Source organism: Mobula hypostoma, chromosome 10 (genome assembly GCF_963921235.1).
Source record: "Mobula hypostoma chromosome 10, sMobHyp1.1, whole genome shotgun sequence".
NCBI lineage: Eukaryota > Metazoa > Chordata > Chondrichthyes > Myliobatiformes > Myliobatidae > Mobula > Mobula hypostoma.
Genome location: NC_086106.1, coordinates 9,526,613 through 9,546,009, shown reverse-complemented (window position 1 = coordinate 9,546,009; position 19,397 = coordinate 9,526,613). Strand labels below are relative to the sequence as shown.

The 19,397-nt window shown below is 43.0% G+C and overlaps 1 protein-coding gene across 2 annotated transcripts in view; it reads left to right on the top strand.

The window, feature by feature from the left end:
* The window catches only part of bckdha (branched chain keto acid dehydrogenase E1 subunit alpha), a 45,620-nt gene extending 30,534 nt beyond the window's left edge, over positions 1 to 15,086 (top strand). For both annotated transcript variants that reach the window (XM_063059963.1, XM_063059962.1), the window contains exons 7-9: positions 2,334 to 2,475; positions 9,336 to 9,507; positions 10,703 to 15,086. In XM_063059963.1, coding sequence (XP_062916033.1) covers positions 2,334 to 2,475; positions 9,336 to 9,507; positions 10,703 to 10,873 — 485 coding nt within the window. In that variant the 3' untranslated portion in view covers positions 10,874 to 15,086. The remainder of the gene's footprint in view (positions 1 to 2,333; positions 2,476 to 9,335; positions 9,508 to 10,702) is intronic.
* Positions 15,087 to 19,397: the final 4,311 nt, after the last annotated feature.

Sequence of the window (19,397 nt, the reverse complement as noted above, 5' to 3'; positions counted from 1 at the left end):
GCAGAGAGTCTGCAGGAGGCCTTAGGATTGGGAGAATGGGCAAAGAAGTGGCAGATGGAATATAGTGTAGAGAAGTGTATGGTCATGCACTTTGATGGATGGAATAAAGGTGAAAGCTTTTCTAAATAAGCAGAAAATCACAAAGGCGAGGAAAGAGGACCGGGCCAAGACAACAGAGACTTATGGAGAAGAGGAGTTCGGTGGGTAATAAAATGGACGAGTTGACGGCGCTTGCCAAGCGTCAGAGAACGTTTCGGGAGTGCAGTGTTATGTGTTTTACTGGGGCTGCACGAGGACATACCCGATCAAAACTTTTCCATGGACGGCTTCCAGACTGTTCGGGCTGACCGGAAGTGCACTGAGAGCGGTAAGCATAAAGGAGTTGGGGGCTTACTGTTCTGGTTAACAATGGATGGTGCAATCCTGGTCATATTACGATCGAGGAATGTGTTTGTAGACCGAATATTGAACTTTTTGCTGTTGGACTCCGGCCATATTCCACCGAGATACAACACTGGGCGTCACGGGAGGTTGTTCCTGCCTGTGGCCATCGAACTTGCAGCTCCTCCCGTGGAAGGTCAGACACTCTGAGCCAATAGGCTGCTCCTGGACTTATTTTCATCTGGCATAGTTTGCATATTGTTGTTTGATTGTTTGTGGTTTTTGTATTGCTATATTTATGCTCTATTCTTGGTTGGTGCGGCTGTAACGAAATCCAATTTCCCTTCGGATCAATAAAGTATATCTATCTATCTATCTATCTAAAATACAAAAATCAGGTGCAAAGGGTTTTGGGGGTCCTTGTGTAGGACTCCCTCAAGGTTAACTTGCAGGTTGAGTCGGTGGTAAGAAAGAAAAATGCAATATTAGTATTCATTTTGAGAGGATTAGAATATAAGAACAAAGATGTAACGCTCAGGCTTTATAAGGCATTGGTCAGATCACACTGTGAGCAGTTTTGTGCCCCTTATCTTAGAAAAGATTTGCCGGCATTGGAGAGGGTCCAGAGGAGGTTCACGAGAATGATTTCAGGAATGAAAGGGTTAACATGAGAGTTTGGTGGCTCTGGGCCTGTAGAAGAATGAGGAAGGAATCTCATCGAAACCTATTGAATATTGAAATATAGATAGAGTGGATGTGGAGAGGATGTCTCTACAGTGTGTGAGTCTATGACCAGAGGGCATAACTTCGGAATAGAGGGACATTAATTTAGAACAGAAGTGAGGAAGAATTTCTTTAAATAACCAGAGGGTGGTGAATCTGTGGATTTCATTGCGATGGATGGCTGTGGAGGCCACATCATTGAGTATATTTAAAGCAGAGGGTGAAAGATTCCTGATTAGTCATGGTGAATGGGTTGAGAGGGATAATAAATCAGCTATGATAGAATGTAGAGCACGCTTGATAGGCTGAATAACCTAATTTTGCTCCTATTTTTATTGCCTTAATTTAGTGGAAAATTTTCCTCAAATAATATCTTAATTTTTTGTCCCTTCCAACTACTAATCCGCCGTCACTGGAAATCATTTATTGACACGTTTATCAACACACTTTTCGTCCCTCTTCCCTCCGCGAGAAGGCTTAGGAGCTTGAAGACTCGTCCGGCCGGATTTGGGAACAGCTTCTTTCCAACTGTGATAAGACTGCTGAACGGATCCTGACCCGGATCTGGGCCGTACCCTCCAAATATCTGGACCTGCATCTTGGTTTTTTTGCACTACCTTACTTTCCATTTTTCTATTTTCTATTTATGATTTATAATTTAAATTTTTAATATTTACTATCGATTTGTAATCCAGGGAGCGGGAAGTGCAGAATCAAATATCACTATGATGATTGTACGTTCTAGTATCAATCGTTTGGTGACAATAAAGTATAAAGTATTTAATCAACAAAACCCTTCAAGATATCAAACATTTCGAACAAAAGTATCTAACCTTTTATGAATAATCCTAGTCTCGTTCTACTTGAATTATCTGTCTTTCAGTCATCCCAGTGAATTCCCTTTCTGTCCTCTGCCGTTCTTAAGTTTTGATGTCCAAAATTCTGGTGAGTTGAGGGCTGTTACAGAGGTAACATTGAGAGTGACTTGCAAGGCTATGGGGTTTGTAGTGATGTACAAAGTAACAATATTGGGAGTGACTTAGGGAGCTCATGGGAATCGGGGGGACACGGACAGTCTTATCAGGTTGGTAGTGTTGTTTGGTTGAACTTGACATCATAAAGCTTTGGGGCCTGGAGTGACCTAGTATGGCCCTGGTATTGGACATGGTGTACAGAGATGGTAATTTTTGGACCATTTACTTCATTTGACACTTTATCTGTTCCAATAGCTGCCAGAGGTCCTGGTTATGGTATAATATCGATCAGAGTGGATGGGAACGATGTCTTTGCCGTCTATAATGCCACTAAAGAAGCTCGGCGTAGAGCAGTGGCTGAAAACCAGCCCTTCCTCATTGAAGCAATGACTTACAGGTGAGTGCAGGTGCGTGTACGAGCTCTTTCTGGGGCTCCGATTATCAGTTTGTACCAATTCCTAGTTAATAATTCCTGTGGTTTATTTTGACAGATATACGGGGTGGCGGGGAGTGGGGGGGGGTGATTGATAAGTTTGTGGCCTAAGGTAGAAGGAGTCAATTTCAGAAAGCCTAGCACATTTATTTTTCAACCTAGTCCCCGCCTACATTTACGCGCTTAGTCCAGCGGTCGTGGAGGATAAGGATCTTGGACCTCCAGAAAGTGTCCACAGCAGGGGTGATTGATACGTTTGTGGCCCAAGGTAGAAGGAGATAGGAACCATAGAAACCATAGAAAAACTACAGCACAGAAACAGGCCTTTTGGCCCTTCTTGGCTGTGCCAAACTATTTTCTGTCTGGTCCCACTGATTAGAAACCATAGAAAAACTACAGCATAGAAACGGCCCTTTTGGCTCTTCTTGAATTATACAGCTCTCATTACATGCACATGCAGTTCAACTCTTTGAGTGATTATGCGGGAAGTTTGAAGTTAATAGCTCATCTCCTTCTACCTTAGGCCACAAACTTATCAATCACCCCCCAATGAGTTATTAACTTCAAACTTCGTGCATAATCACTCAAAGTTGAACTGCATGTGCATGTAACGAGAGCTGTATAACTCATCTCCTTCTACCTTAGGCCATGAACTTATTAGTCATCCCTGCTGTGGACACTTTCTGGAGGTCCAAGATCCGTATGCTCCACGACCACTGGACTAGGTGTATAAATGTAGGAGGGGACTATGTTGAAAAATAAATGTGCTAGGTTTTCTAAAATGGACTCCTACCTTAGGCCACAAACTTATCAAGCACCCCTTGTAGTTTCCCTACACTCCTGGGTGATTGCAGTCCAGAGTCAAAGACAGGCTTACAGTAAACTGCTACCTTGTTGCTTCATATATGGGAAGAAAATGTGACATGACCATGAATAATTTATTTTACATTTATTTTAAATGAGCAAGTTTTTTTTGTCCAGTTTGTGGTGCTGAAGAACTTGGGAGTTTATTGACACTTGGAGAATTTGTTTCTACTGTTGTTTATGTTTCAAAAGTAAATTTGATTCATAAATTTGATTGGAGCTCGAAGTTTTCGGACGACTCGGAGTTGGACTGTGGTCGGGCATGGCAGGGAGAGTTTTCCTTCTCCCGTCTGCGTGAGATGTGGGACTTTCGAGAGACTTTGAACTTTTTTACTGTGCCCATGGCCTGTTCTTCATCAAGTTATGGTATTGTTTACACCGTTGTAACTATATGTTATAATTATGTGGTTTTTGTTAGTTTTTCCTTCTTGGTCTGTCCTGTGTTTTTGTGATAATCACACCGGAGGAATATTGTATCATTTCTTAATGCATGCATTACTAAATGACAATAAAAGAGGACTGCGTGTCCTCATAATCTAATCTAATCTAATCTAATAATCTAATATCACATATATAGTACTGTGCACATGGTTTTAAGCACATATATATAGTTAGGGTGCCAAAGACTTTTGTGCAGTACTAGTAATTTTATGTATTGCATTGTACTGCAGTTGCAATAAAAAAAATCCATGTCATATTTGAGTGATAATAAACCTGATTCTGAAGTAATGTTACAACTTTATAAAGCTCTGGTTAGGCCACATCTGGAGTATTGCATACAGTTCTCTCTCCACTATAGGAAGGATGTGGAGGCTTTGGAGAGGGTGCAGAAGAGGTTTACCAGGATGCTGCTTGGTTTAGAGGGCATGTGCTATTACAAGAGGGTGGGTTGTTTTCGCTGGAGGCTGAGGGGAGATCTGGTAAAGGTTTACAAGATTATGGGAGTCACAGATAAAGTGGACAGAGAGTATTTGTTTCCCAGGGTTGAAATGTCTAATACCGGGGGTCATGCATTGAAGATGAGCGGAGGTAAGTTCAAAGGGGATGTAAGGGGCAAGTTTTTTACTCAGAGAAGTGTGGATGCCTGGAGTGCACTGCCTGGTGTAGTGGTAGAGACAGATACATTGGTGGCTTTAAGAGATGTTTGAATAGGCAGATGGATGTAAGAAAGGAGGAGGGATATTGTCATGGTGTAAGTAGGTAGGATTAGTGTTTGAGTATTTTTGATTTGCTTTTAGCTGGTTCGGCACAGCATTATCGGCTGAATGGCCTCTTCCTGTGCTGCACTGTTCAGTGTTCTGTGCTCTATGATATGGGTCTCTATTGTGGACTGAGTATGGGAAGGGGGCAGGGAGAGGGGAATAATGGTTGGGTAAAGGGGAAGGGAGAGGGCTGGGAGCAGGAAGCAGCAGAGAGACATTTTGTAATGTTCAGTACATCAGTTGTTTGGAATCAGATGATCTTACCTAGTGTCTGCACCCGTGCCGCCCTCTCCTCCCAAAGCCCCAGCACTCCTCCTCTGTCACCTTCCCAGCTACCCTCCTGTGGCACTGCAGCCTCACTATTCCCAACATCACTTACAAACTTGCTCTCCACTCCACATTCGCATATACAGTACTTTGCAAAAGTCTTAGGCACCTTAGATGTATATATGTGCCTCAGACTTTTTGCTCAGTACTTTAAGTATACCTTGGACAAATCTGTTATTTGTCAGTTATTTACTTTTTCAGAAATGAAGAGCATATTCAATAAAATTTTGGTCAACTTTCGCCCACCAATGGTTAAGTGGACATCAAAGTAACTGCCTGCTCTCCTAAACATACCTATCTTTAAGAAACACCTTTCTTTAACATGACATTTTGTCACTCTTGTTGGCTTATTGCTATTTTGTTGTCCGATAATGTTCCTGTGAAGTTCCGGGATAACTCATTACTTGTGTTAAATACCCAGAAAGGAAAGACTTTAACTCATGGGTTGGGCTGGTCTTGACCCTGGAGCAAGCATTAGGTTCGCATGATGCTGTCACCTGGGACAGTTAATCTGTCTGCTCTCCTCTGGTCTGTAAAGCTGAACTGAGATCTGATTACAATGCTTCTTTAATAATTGAGGCCTCATTGTACTATTAGTTAATGAGTCATTTGATATTCTCATCATATGGTCATTCATTGAGGTCCCTCAATTGAGTCCCCCTTCTAGGAATGTCAAAGAACTAACTTAATGCTCGTTTCTCAGGGCTCTGCCAGACAACACTTGCTGTCATCCTGGAAACTGAGCCGATGCAGACTCCACACCCAGTACATAACTGACAGGGATGCAGCTTTTCATAGCTGTCAATAGTAGCTCATGTTCACATAGACAGTAACCTGCATCACACACATTCACTAAAGGAATACTGCTAATCTGGTTGCTTTGCAAAGTCACACTGCCGTAGCTAGTGTAACGTTCGGTAGAGATGCAGGGAACTTCCTGGCCAGTAATTCTCCTACTCCCGTTGGTTGTGAGGACCTTGGGACATTCCAATGACGTGCAAGTCTTAATAGCTTTCAGTAAGTAGTAAAGCACAAACATGAGAAAGTCTGGAGATGCTGGACATCCAAAGCAACACACACAAAATGCCGGAGAAACTCAGCAGGTCATGAAGCATCAATGGAAATGAATAAGCAGCTGACGTTTTGGACCTAGACTCTTCTTCCAGACTAATAAAATCCTGGATAAACTCTTCTCTGTTCTGACTATGTAGTCTTCACCGTACTCACTTGTAAATGGCAATTATGCCTCCAGGTCCAATGAAGTGCAGTGAGGGCTTTTTAATGAGTTATCAGTAGACACTGTATAAACAGGAAAATCTATTCTCAGTCAAAGTTCAAAGTAAAATTTATTATCAGGGTACATACATGCCGGTACATACAACCCTGAGATTTTGTCTCTGCGGGTATACTTAGCAAATCTATAGAACAGTAACTGTAAACTGTAAACATAAACATCAGGAACTGTTAACTGTATAGAAACTGCAAATACAAATATAAATAAATAGCAATAAATAACAAGCATGAAATAACAATATAACAGAGTCCTTAAATGAGTCCTTAAAGTAGTGTAGCTATCTCCTTGTGTTCAAGATCCTGATGGTCAAGGGGTAGTAACTGTTCTTGAACCTGATGGTGCGAGTCCTGAGGTTCGTCTATCTTCTACCTGATGACAACAGCGAGAAGAGAGCATGGCCTAGCAGTGAGGGTCTTTTATGATTGATGCTGCTTTTCTACGGCGACGTTTCATGTAGATGTACTCATGTACTAGGCTGAATCCACCACCTTTTGTAGGATTTTCCGCTCAAACGCATTGGTGTTTCCATACTTATCCATAATGCAGCACACCTTCCAATGCACATGTACAGAAGTTTGCCAAGGTTTTTGATGACGTGGCGAGCCTCCGCAGACTCCTGAGGAAGTAGAGACGCTGTCATGCTTTCTTCACAATAATATTTATATGATGGGTCCAGGACAGGTCTTCTGAGATAGTGACACCTAGGAATTTAAATTTACTGACCCCCTCCACCTCTGCTCCTCCGATGAATTTGCAGTAGATCCATTGGTGCAATTAAATATTGTCCCAGATACCTGCAAGATTTGGTGTTGCTCTTTAAATTTCCATGGAAGCTTGTTAAAAGTTAATGCCAATTCAGTGGAGATTGAATCTCATTACACAAATCATGGAACGTACCATTGCACTGTTCTGGTTATATTCTCAGGGATTTGAATTTATAACCTCAGACTCTTGGGCCATAGTGCTTTGTAAGATAGCAAACTCCACAAACATGAGTTTTAAGAGTACAACTCAGCACTCCTGATGCTATTCAAAGTGAAAGTCAAAGTATATTATCAGAGTACACACATCACCACATACAACCCTGAGATTCTTTTTCTCTATGGGCATACTTAGAAAATCTATAGAACAGTAAATGTAAACAGGATCAATGAACAACAAACTGAGCAAATACGGATATAAATAATGAGCATGAAATAACAAGATAAAAGAGTGACGCTAGTTCTAGTTATGCTAGTTTGAACTTGAACAGGGAGAATCGGGTCGTCAAAAGTTCAGACATTGGGAGACACTGAAGCAGGTTGACAGTTCACTGACTTCAATGTGAACTTTGCAGAATTTTTAAGGAAGGGAAAACAAGGAACACTAGGCCAACTTGAGCGTTAACTAAAACTCTCAAACTGAAAGCAAAATGCCAACACTGTGGCTGAATGTAATGTGTAATACTAAGCAATACTACTTGTTTCCAGTGTCAGTTGAAATGATTTTTCTTAGACGAGGATGAAGGTAAGCAGGGAGCATAATGTTGCTGTGCTTTGCTCAAGTCTCGACAAGGCTGGAACAAAACGAAGGGAGTTAAATGCTGCCATAACGAAACAGTAATTGCTGGAACGTGCATACTCACGTGCACAACTGCTGAACCTGCTGCACAGTTCGCTTGCAGGAGCATCTAGACCAGGGGTCCCCAACCTTCTTTGCACTGCGGACCGGCCGACTGGAGTGGGGGGTGGTAGGGTTGCCAACGGACAAGAGTAGCAGTCAGATACGTTGTGTTTACCCCGAGATAGAGGACAATGACCATGAAGACTTGCGCGGGCGCCAGTGCGCATGCATAACCTGAGTACGCATGCATAACCTGAGTACACATGCGCCTGCCGATTTTTTTTCCCTGCAAATTGATTTTGGCGATTCCGTTCCGAGGGGGTGTTAATCACGACCGGAATATAGGTGATAAGTGGCTAATACACTCAGTTTCGTTTCTAAAAGGGCTTATCTAACGAATTTAATATTAAACACACAGCGCATATTTTCCTCGCATGAATACAGTGATAAGTCAATTATCGGGAGGACAGGGGAGCTTGAAGTAAGTGTTGAACGAACTTCCAGTAGAAGTGGTAGAGGCAGGTTCGATATTATCATTTAAAGAAAAATTGGATAGGTATATGGACAGAAAAGGAATGAAAGATAATGGGCTGAGTGCAGGTCGGTGGGATGAGGTGAGAGTAGCGTTCGGCACGGACGAGAAGGGCAGAGATGACCTGTTTCCATGTTGTAATTGTTATATGGTTATATCAGTCACTTATAAGTCAATAGCATCATAACATTTTAAGTAACGTTTGGATATTAAACACACAGTGCATATTTTCCTCGTATGAGCATATAAAATCATTGCAACACACCAATATAGCTGAATCAGTGGGAGCCTTGGGCTTGTTTCCCTGCAACAAGACGGTCCTATCGAGGGGTGATGGAAGACAGCGATACTCAAAGAGGGTTCCTTATGTCCAGTCTATTCTGCAATTTAGTTTTCGTTGTATTCATTGCAGAAAACTCCGCTTCGCAGAAATATGTTGGAAGCAACGTTTTCAGTGCTTTCGTGGCTATCTCAGGATATTTAGCCTTGACTTTGATCGGGAATGCCGGCAGAGATGTTATGTCAAACATACTTTTCAGCCCGCCGTCATTTGCAAGCTCGAGGAGTTGGTCTCCTTCCCGCGCTGACATGGATGACGCGCGGATAATGACCTCGCATGCGTAATGGCTCAACAGTGGCCGTGACAAGGAGTGAAGAAAGGTGCAGCTGACTCATATGGCCAAATCATATTTCCTCACGGCCCGGTAGCGCATGCTTTGCGGCCTGGTACCGGTCCGCGGCCTGGTGGTTGGGGACCGCTGATCTAGACCCTGCAGCAGAGCCCGTGGTTGTGACACAAGCCCTGCTGTGCTCTGTGGTTAACTAACCTGCTAATGCGTGTAACAGTTACTGGGTTAATAGTATATGTTGACTTCAGCTATGCTATCACAATTAGGTAAGGAATCTGTGCCTTCTGGAGAGGGGCAGGGAATGTCAATTTGGAATGTGATCTTGTTTCTCGGCGCTGAGACAGATTACAGATCTGTGTTGTGAATCTCCCCAGGATTGGCCATCACAGCACCAGCGATGACAGCTCAGCCTATCGATCCGTGGATGAAGTGAACTACTGGGATAAGCAGGATCATCCCATCTCCAGGCTTCGGCACTACATGGAGAACAAGGGATGGTGGGATGAGGAGCAGGAAAAAACGTGGAGGAAGCAGTCTAGGAAACGGGTAAGTATTCTGCCAGGTACCCAGAAATTGCTGCACTTTCTCCTTCAAGTACTATTTAGCATTCCTTTAAATTCATCCATGTTTGCCTGATGTCCCACATGGAACTCTTAACATACAGAATTCTGAACTTTCTAAGTAAAGACAAAAGAGTACTAAAGCCAGGGAGGTGTGCCAGATTTCTAAATGCATATGTCTTATGCAGTTCTAACTACCAGACTGTTAGAATGGAGTGAGAGTATTCGGGAAGATGCAGAAGAATGGTTCCAGGGAATAGGGAGTATGATTAGAAAGATTAGAGAAGTTGGGGTTCTTCTTCCTAGAGTCTTTATAAAGAGTTATACAGGACCCGAAACTGGTCCTTCAGCCGACTGGTCTATGTCAACCAGGAGCCCCATTTTCCCATGTTTGGACCATATCCCTCTCCTATCTATGTAGCTGTACAAATACCTTTTAATGTTGTTAATATAGCTGCCTCAACCATTACCTCTGGCAGCTCACTTCATATACTGACCACTCTCTGGGTCAAATAGTTGCCCTTCAGGTTTCCATTAAACCCTCCACCTCTCATCCTAAACCTGTGTCCTCGAGTTCTTGATTCCCCAACCCCGAGAAAAAGATCCATTTTAGCCCTTTATAGTTTTGTATACCTCCATCAGGTCACCTCTCATTCTCCTATGCTTCAGTAAAAAAGTCCCAAGCTTTCTACATAACTAAGTCCCTTGAGTGCTGGCGTCATCCTTGAAAATCTGCTCCAAACTTCTTCCAGCGTAATGGCATCTTTCCTGTAGCAGGATGACCAGAGCTGTACATGACATTCCAAAAATGTGGCCTCACCAATGTCTTGTACAATTGCAACGTAACACCCAAACATCTTCTCGATTCTCCCTTCCTCCCTCTCAGCTCTGAGATTAGGCACTGGCTTTGAAGGGGGAAGGGATAAGAGGCTCTTGGGGAATGAGGGTGGATTTCAAGGAAGGTGGAGGGATTCAAAGGGGTAGGTGAGGGAGGGACAGTGGCTATTGAGGCTGAGGGAGATGGACGTGACGTTTCTGTAGAAAAGCAAAGAATTGAAGAGAGCACCATTGGTTGGGCTGTTGCGTCAGTGCAGATTAGGAGACACAGTGAGAACAATAACATCCACTGCGATAAAACAGCTGTCAGCAGTTTAACCAGCTGACTGTCATCTCCTTGCCAGGTGATGGAAGCCTTCGAGGAGGCTGAACGTGCACCGAAGCCCAAGGTGGACTATTTGTTCTCGGACGTGTACGAAGAAAGCCCTGTGGTGCTGCAGAAACAGAAGGAGGCCCTGCAGAGGCATCTGAAGATGTACGGAGAGCACTACCCCCTAGACCATTTTGAGAAGTAAATACCACACTCTGATTCTCAGCCTTACCCAACACACCTCCATGTGCATGTCAGTGAGTTTCATCTCAAGTCAACAAGATGGCTTCCAGTTAACCCCTTGATTTCCAAAACTTAGGCTGATTATGGTGAACCTTTGCTGTCCCTTCAGTTTCTCATCCTGTAGATCTGAGTTGTGCTTTCCCGCTGTTGGTTGTTGGGTATTGGAGGCGTCTGATGGCTGTTAGTCTGCCAGATGGTGAATTCTTGATTTCCCTGTCCTCTCGCAGCACAAATAACTCAAAACTTAATGATGTCAAGTGTTCCGTACACCTGTAAGCCAGTTGGCTGAAGGTAAATGTCATGATAACACAGAAAACATTATTTCATACATTCAGATGAAAGGCTTGGTTAAAAAAAAAAGTAAAATCAGTTAAAAGGGCCAATTTTTCTTCCTTAACTGAAATATTCCATCAGGGTTAGGAGGAGAGATGATGTTCTGATCTTTGGCGGGTGTTTTGTTGGCCTCTATCTTGATCTGTAGATCTCATTTATTTTCTAATGTGTTCTGACTACAAAATAGAGTTTGTTGTGTTGAGAATAATTACAAAGATCAGGAAGCAAATCTTTTTGACCTTGTTTCAGTTCCCTCCTGTCAGCCCTGTCATTTGTTGTATTAACAGAAATGACACTTTGCCTTCTGCAGTAGTCTTGTGGGTTTGGGTGTCCTCTAGGGCCGTTAGGAACTCTAGAAATTGGTTACATTGAGCTGTATCCTCCTTGAAAGTTGTGTGGTGAATCAAGTCAAGTAGTTGAAAGGGGAAGGGAACCTGAATTCCCTGCTGTCCACCCTTTAACATAAAGGTAAGGCTGGGCTCAGATCCAGAGCGTCTGTTACATCCAGTCTCACATCAATGGGAACCAGATAATTCCTGCAGAGTATGGCCCATAGTAATCAAAGCTCCTCTTGCAGGGTGAGGGTATGTGGAGTCCGTGGTTGAGTCAGAAGGGGGAAAAGTTGAGAATGATGTGGATGTGAAAAATATTAACACCCTCTGCTGCAGTCCATGGGAAGTGCTGGTCATTGATGCTGGAACATATCTACACGTTGGTGTTTGCCCAGTTTAAGACTAATATTGATATTCTGTACATCAACTTGGTCTCTTGTACATTTCATAGCTGCTACTGTACATCTTTGTTTATATGACCATAAAGGCCATTTAGCCTTTATCAATGCTGACCCTGTGGCTACCCTTCTGTGTTAACCCCATCTCCCAGCATTTGGCTTAAATGCTGCCAGTGATCTAGCTTCTACTTCTTTCCCAGGCAGTGCTTTTCATGTAATTTCTGCTGAGGGTCCCTCTCACGTTCTGTCCTGATGCAGGGCTTCAATCTGAAAAATCGACGGTTCCTTTCCACAGTTGCTGCTCAACCCACTGAGTTCCTGCAGGTGATTGTCGCTCCCTCGTATCCACTCCCACTTACCCTAAACCCATCTCCGCCAGTTCCATCTACCTGATATGGAGAAAGGTTTCCTGCAGTCTGCATTGTCAACACCCCTCAGAATTTTATGTACCTCAATCAAGGTCTTGGCCAAAATGGTATAGCTGCCATTTTCGGACTTCATTGTAGTCTGAATATTTACGGTGAAATTCAGAGCCAGAGTTTCCTCTTGGTGTAATCAGGATTCAGATGGGGACCTGATTTCAGGTACAATGATGTCAGTGATACAAAGGTTTAAGGCTGTGGTGAAGAGCTGACAAACCTGCTGAGATCACTGAGGATCCATCTTCAGCTGCTTACAGGGCATTCCGTTTCCCCTCTACTTCTTCTTCACAATGGGCTGGCACCACAATTATTTATTTCCCTGCGTGTAATCAGATCTGGCATTGCCTTCCTGATGTACAGTAATTCATAATGCTTGCAGATACTGCCGTGCTACAGAGCAGACAGTTAAGATAATTTCTAAGTTTTCTTGTGTGGGAATGACTGCCTTTTCTAACTTAAGGCACAGGCTCATAATCATGACTGGGACAATGTGGTCTTCAGGAAATGATGACAAACTGAAGTCACCAAAACCATTGGTTTGCAGCTCCTGTTCTTTCTCCAGTATCTCACCCCTTTCCAGCATAAACAGCAGTAACAGTGTAATTCAGTGGTGTTGGCTGCACGTAGTCAGGTGCTTGTGAGCATAAACACCCTGTAGCGATGTCCATGTCGTGAGGTAATTTAAAGGCTTTATATTTTACAGCACTTCAGCTAGTGGATTACCATGTATTAAAACAAATGGAGGAACTATGCCAGGGGCTAGCTCAGTCAACAGACCGCAAGGTCATTCAGCAGTAACACAGCAGGGCAATGTGATGTTAGCAGGTTCCCGCTTCCACCACCATCTCCAGGCTGCAGGTTTCTCCTCAAAGCACGCGGTTGAATTCAAAACGTACAATGTGATCCGCAGGGATATTTCTTTGGACACTTTCTGCCTTCTTGCTTGTGTGTAACGAGAGAGGCAAGGAGACACAGTGCCTTTGGATTATTTGCAAGTGGACATTGTGATTTGAATAAACTGAAGAGTCCCAGTGCTTTAAAGTTTTCAATGCAAAAGGTGGAGAGGTTCCAGCAGATGCTCTTTCTCTCTGTAATGAGCCACCCACATATTCCATCACCACCCAGTTTTTCTTCCCCTTGTTGCACAAGGAGATGTATGTTGGTTGTTCTCCCACAATTTACTCCTTTCTGCTTCATAGGTGAAATAGTTGCTAATTCTGCTTCCCACAGTGTTCCCAAAACCTCCCACTCCTTAAGCAATGACTATTAAATAACTTACTCAAAGGCTGTGATGTAAAATAATGTTTTACTTTTAATGCCCCCCATTTGGTGATATTAAATATTTCATGTTGGTTCTAAAGCATCAGTTAATGTTAGTTTCCATTTTGAATGGAGATGAGACTTGGATCTATGATATGGGTGGAGTCACTACAATTTGGTTTGTTCAACATCCACCTCTCTGATCAAAGAGTTGTGTTTAATAGAGCTCAGCTGAAGCTCCTTGTACCATTTTCTTGTCCAGAGGTGTTCCCAGTAGTGTACGGGATTTATTAGAGACTCTGGGATCCTCCTGAAGGGTTGCACACCATTCCAATGGCCACTTCTGGCTGCTGAACATGGGGCATCCTTCCCAGCAAAGAGATGGAGCTTACTCAGATTACCCTAAACCACCTCAGCCAAATCTAATCCATGTACTTCCCTGTGTGAATGTTGTGTGGTATTCAAAAATTCTCTTTAATTGCTCATGGTTAATATTTGATTTCAGAACCTTTACTTTCTTGCATTGGTTTGTTTTGTATTGGTGTATCCAGAGACCTGGCTTTGTAAATGTTCTGTCAGGAACTTTCTGTTGCTGTGTAAACTCTCCGGCAACCTCATGGTCAAAATGGTGTGACTTGCTGCTGTTAATGTACCAATTTAAAGGTAACTTAAACACTAAATATATGTTGCCGTGAAGTTGAGAGCTATATCGGAGAGTGCAACTCAGGGGAGGAGGGTTTGATTATTGGCTAAAGTACATTAGGGAGTAGCCTTAGCAAATCCAAATTTCATAGTTAAAGTCTGTTACAAAATATAAATGTATTAAAGTTGTGTATATAAACATTGATAGTTGAGGGATAGGAATAAAAATAATCAAAGTGGTGAGAAATTGTGCTTTGTAGAATTGAGGGTCAGATGTTTGACAAAAAAAATCAACTAATGTTGTTTTCTCTGTTGTATGGAGCAGAAATGGATCTGCAATATGGTTGGAATTGCTACGATATAGTGTACTCTGTAATCACCTCTCTGTACTAACGGTGGTGCTGAATAACAGACAGTTAAAGCTCATTAAGCTAATTGAGCCTGCAGGTTTGACCTTGGAGGTCAGCCTCCTGGAGAAAATTTCCTGTTAAGGAAACCCCCTTAGAATTTTGAACATCTGACATCCAACTTCTCTCCTGTGTGTTGGAAGAGTCTAGATGCTCCTTAAACTGTGGTATCCAGACTCCCCTCATGTAACCTACTCACTAACTGTCAGGGAGCATGTAAGGAGCACCGCAGGGTTTCTAAGTAGTTCCTGTGATGGAATTGGCAATATTTTCATGGATCTCTGTTAAAACTGACAATTCATTAAAAAGTGCAGGTTGATGTTACCTCAGTCTGCCTTGGTAGCATGTGTAAAGATATGAGCAATAAAAGTTGTATTTAAGAACAAATTTGTTCATTCAGTGTCTTTCTTTCTCTGAGGCTTCTTTTGATCAGGGTTGACCATGGATGTTGCGTTCTAGCTCTCTAGATATGCCAGCCTGGGCAGTACGATGCGGAGAGCATGCTGTTGCCCGCGTAGCAAGCTTCCCCTCTCCGTACACAAAGGAATGGCAGAGACTGATACAATTTGGCACCAGCAGCATCACAGGAGATCCCAGGCAGGGTTGAAGTCAACATTGCCGTGCCTTGAGAACTTCAGCTCTGGATTTTTCCCTTGGGGTTTACTCCTGAGGTCTTCCCCATGAATATGTATAGCCAGAAGGCAGAGGAGCTTTGAGATCAGGGTTCTGCTTCTCCTAGAGCTGCCAGCCACAGCTGATGAGCCCCATTTTTCTGAAACAACTGGCTTTAAGGCTCCAGTAACCTGCCTTCGCCCCTTCTCCTGTCACTAGAAACAGTTTCCGCTGGGCTTAGTGGCTAACACACACATGAAAGCCAGGAGCTGGACTGGGTTGTCAGAGGCTATTTGGGGCACATACCATTAGGAGCATTTAATAGGTAGTGGGAGCTTATCTCCGTTAGCACATGGTTATAACAGCCTTAGACAGTAGACCAAAACAAAAGGTTGAAAATCTGAAATAATAGACAAGTTGTACGTGGAAAGAATGAAATTTAAGCTGAAAATAAGAACACTACCATTGCTGTAAATATGTGTTAAAACCCACACAATGCTGGAAACATTCAGCAGGTAAGGCAGCACCTATGGCGAGAGAAGCAGTTAACATTCCAGGTCAAAGGGTGCTGTGATCAATAGATAATAGTGTGGTAGTTTTATGTGGGAAGAGAGATGAGGACATGGAATATCTGTGATGAGGTGAGGCCAGTATTGCCAAGGGAATGAGTTGTCCAGTCAAATGGACAGATAGGGATTGGTCAAAGAATATAAGTGGTTGCTAATCACTGTGAGTTAGGATGTGCCCAGCAGTTTTGCATATACTTATGGTGAGAGAAAAAAAAATAAGTCAACATCACAGATGGATTTCTCACACAGAAATAACCTGTTTTGAATCTGACAATGAAAGCAAGTCATTTGAAGTTGTATTTGATATCGAGCCAAGGGGAATCTTCCGGCCGGTTCACAATCATGATCTTAGATTATGGTTGATTAGCTGCCAAATCAGGCATAGTTATTGCAGATGGAATTTAATTCTTATAAGTACAAGGCGATGTATTTAGATTAGATTATGAGGACACGCAGTCCTCTTTTATTGTCATTTAGTAATGCATGCATTAAGAAATGATACAATGTTCCTCCAGAATGATATAGAAACACAAGACAAACCAAGACTAAACAAAAACTGACAAAAACCACGTAATTATAACATATAGTTACAATAGTGCAAAGCAATACCATAATTTGATGAAGAACAGACCATAGGCAGGGTAAAAAAAGTCTCAAAATCTCTCGAAAGTCTCATCATCTCACACAGACGGTAGAAGGGAGAAACTCTCCCTGCCATGAGCTTCCAGCGCTGCAAGCTTGCCGATGCAGCACCCTGGAAGCACCCGACCACAGCTGACTCTTGAGTCCGCCCGAAAACTTCGAGCCTCCGACCAGCCCTCTGACACCGAGCACTGGGCACCATCTCTGCCGAGCGCTTCGACCCCAGCCCCGGCAACAGGCAATAGGCAAAGCTGAGGATTTGGGGCCTTCCCCTCCGGAGATTCTCGATCGCATAGCAGTGGCAGCGAAGCGGGCATTTCAGAAGTTTCTCTAGATGTTCCTCCATGCTTCTCACGTCTGTCTCCATCAAATCAGGATTGTGCACGGCCCCTATCTGAGAGGTCTACTAGGCGTTGGGTTCCAGGGAACATTGAGGAACACAATTGATGCGTGTACATTTGTTCCTGAAGGAGGTAAGTAGAAAAGGTGGTAAAGAAGTAATTTGCTACATTTCATTAGCTGAGCAGGGAACAAAAGGACATTGAAGTCATGTTTTATACATTTTGATTGGGTCTCAGTGCATTTCTGGTCACTTCTTAACATGAAGAACGTGATGAGATTGGAGAGTGCAGGTAAGATTCACCGGAATGCTGCCTAGGAGGGAACATTTTTGTCATGAGTAGAGACTGAATAGGCTGGGCATGATTCCCTTGGACTAAGTTGGAACCTGTTAAAGGGGCATTAATTCTAAGGATGAGAGCTTTTCTCCATAAAGGAGATCTGTTAACACTAAAGGGAATACACTTAATGTGTGAAGAGTAAGATTAGAGGATGGAAAGGTTTGTTTTCAATCAAAGGGTGTTGAAATCTGAAACTGCTGGATGGCATGCTGGAGACAGGTGCTTTCACAATATTAAGTAATATACACTCAGTGGCCATTTTTTAGGTATCTTCTGTATCTGTCTTCACTGCTGTAGCCCTTGTACTTCAAGTCTCAATGTGTTGTGCATTCAGAGATTCTTCTGTACACCATTACAACACGTGGTTATTTGAGTTACTGTTGTCCACCTGTCTGCTTGAAGCAGTCTGGCTATTCTCCTCTGACCTCTCATTAACAAGGTGTTTTTGCCCACAACTGCTGCTCAATGGATTTTTTTTTGTTTGTTTTTTGATCCTTCTCTGAACTCCAGAGAGTGGCTTGAAAATCTCAGGAGATCAGCAAATTCTGAGATAACTCGAACCACACCATCTGGCACCAGCAACCATTCCACAGTCAATGTCACTTAGATCACATTCCTTCCTCATTCTGATGTTTAGTGTGAACAACAGCTGGACCTCTTGACCATGGCTGCATGCTTTTAAGCACAGGGTTGCTGCCACATGATTGGCTGATTAGATATTTGTATTAATGAGCAGGAGTACTGGAGAATCTAATAAAGTGACCATTGAGGGTAGAGTCAACCACTTGAATCACCAGAGCACAGATGGTGATGGGTGTGTGTGATGTATAAAGACAATGACTTAATTTAACTTTGATTGAAGCTCAAATTTATTGCTATGGGCATACAGTACATACAAAGGGTAAAATAAAGGCATGTAAAATAGCTTTTTGTAACAACGACATGACAAACTTACATTAGTATAAACTTTATGTAAAGTATACAAACTTACACAAGGTAAACGTAATGACACTAATGCAAGTTGAGAGAGTTAAAAATGTTTAAAATCTCATTTGTTGCTGAAGATTTCAGCCTTTAAGGGTTAGAAGAGGATATTTTGGTGTTCTCTTAGGAACTGGTTGGATATTACTCTCCCGGGTCTTCACATGACTTCTGTAATCATCCACAGCAGAGATTTCCAAGGATGCACGATCTGCAAGAGAAGACATCCTCTCTCTTCAGATCCCAACTTTGTACCATTTATTCTTATACTCCAACCCTGGTCTTGATACTTCAGTCATCTTACCTGTAAGGTTTGGCAATATCTCTTATTCTTCTAAACTGGAGAAGTCAGCAGATTACTTAATCTCCCATCATTGAAAGTAGTTCCTCGGATCCTGGATTTCCAGTTGTAGACCCCAGCCAGTTCTGACTGGCAACATCTCCTCCACGATCTCCAACAGCACAGGTGCTCCGCAAGTCTGTGTGCTTAGCCCCCTGCTCTACTCGCTTTACGCTTATGACTGTGTGGCTAAGCAGAGCTCCAATTCCTTAATAGAGTCTGCTGATAATATCACCGTCGTGGGCTGAATCAAAGGTAGTGATTCATCAGCATAGAGGAGGTAAGTTGAAAATCTGGCCGAGAGCTGCCATAACAACAACATCTTACTCAATGTCAGCAAAACCAAGGAACTGATTATGGACTTCAGGAGAGGGACACCACAGGTGCATGAGTCGGTCCTCACTGGCAGCTCAAAGGTAGAGAGGGTTTGAAACTTTAGATTTCCAGATCTTGCTATTTCAGAGGACCTGTCCTGGGCACAGCACGTAAGTTCAGTTGTGCAAAAAATCTCATCAGCACCCCTACTTCCATGGGAGTTTGTGGAGATTTGGCATGAGTGGAGGGTATATTGACTGGCTGCATCACAGCCTGGTATGGAGGCTCTGATGCCTTTGAATAGCAGGTGCTACAAAGAGTAGTGGATTTAGCCCATCAATTATTGTAAAGCCCTCCCAACGACTGAGCACATTTATTCGAAACACTGTCATAGGAAAGTAGCATCCAACATCAGGGATACCCCACCACCCACGACATACTCTCTTCTCACTGCTGCCACCAGGTGGAAGGTACAAAAGCCTTAGGACTCGCAGCACCTGGTTCAAGAACAGTTACTACCCCCAACCATCAGGCGCTTGAACAAAGGGGTTAA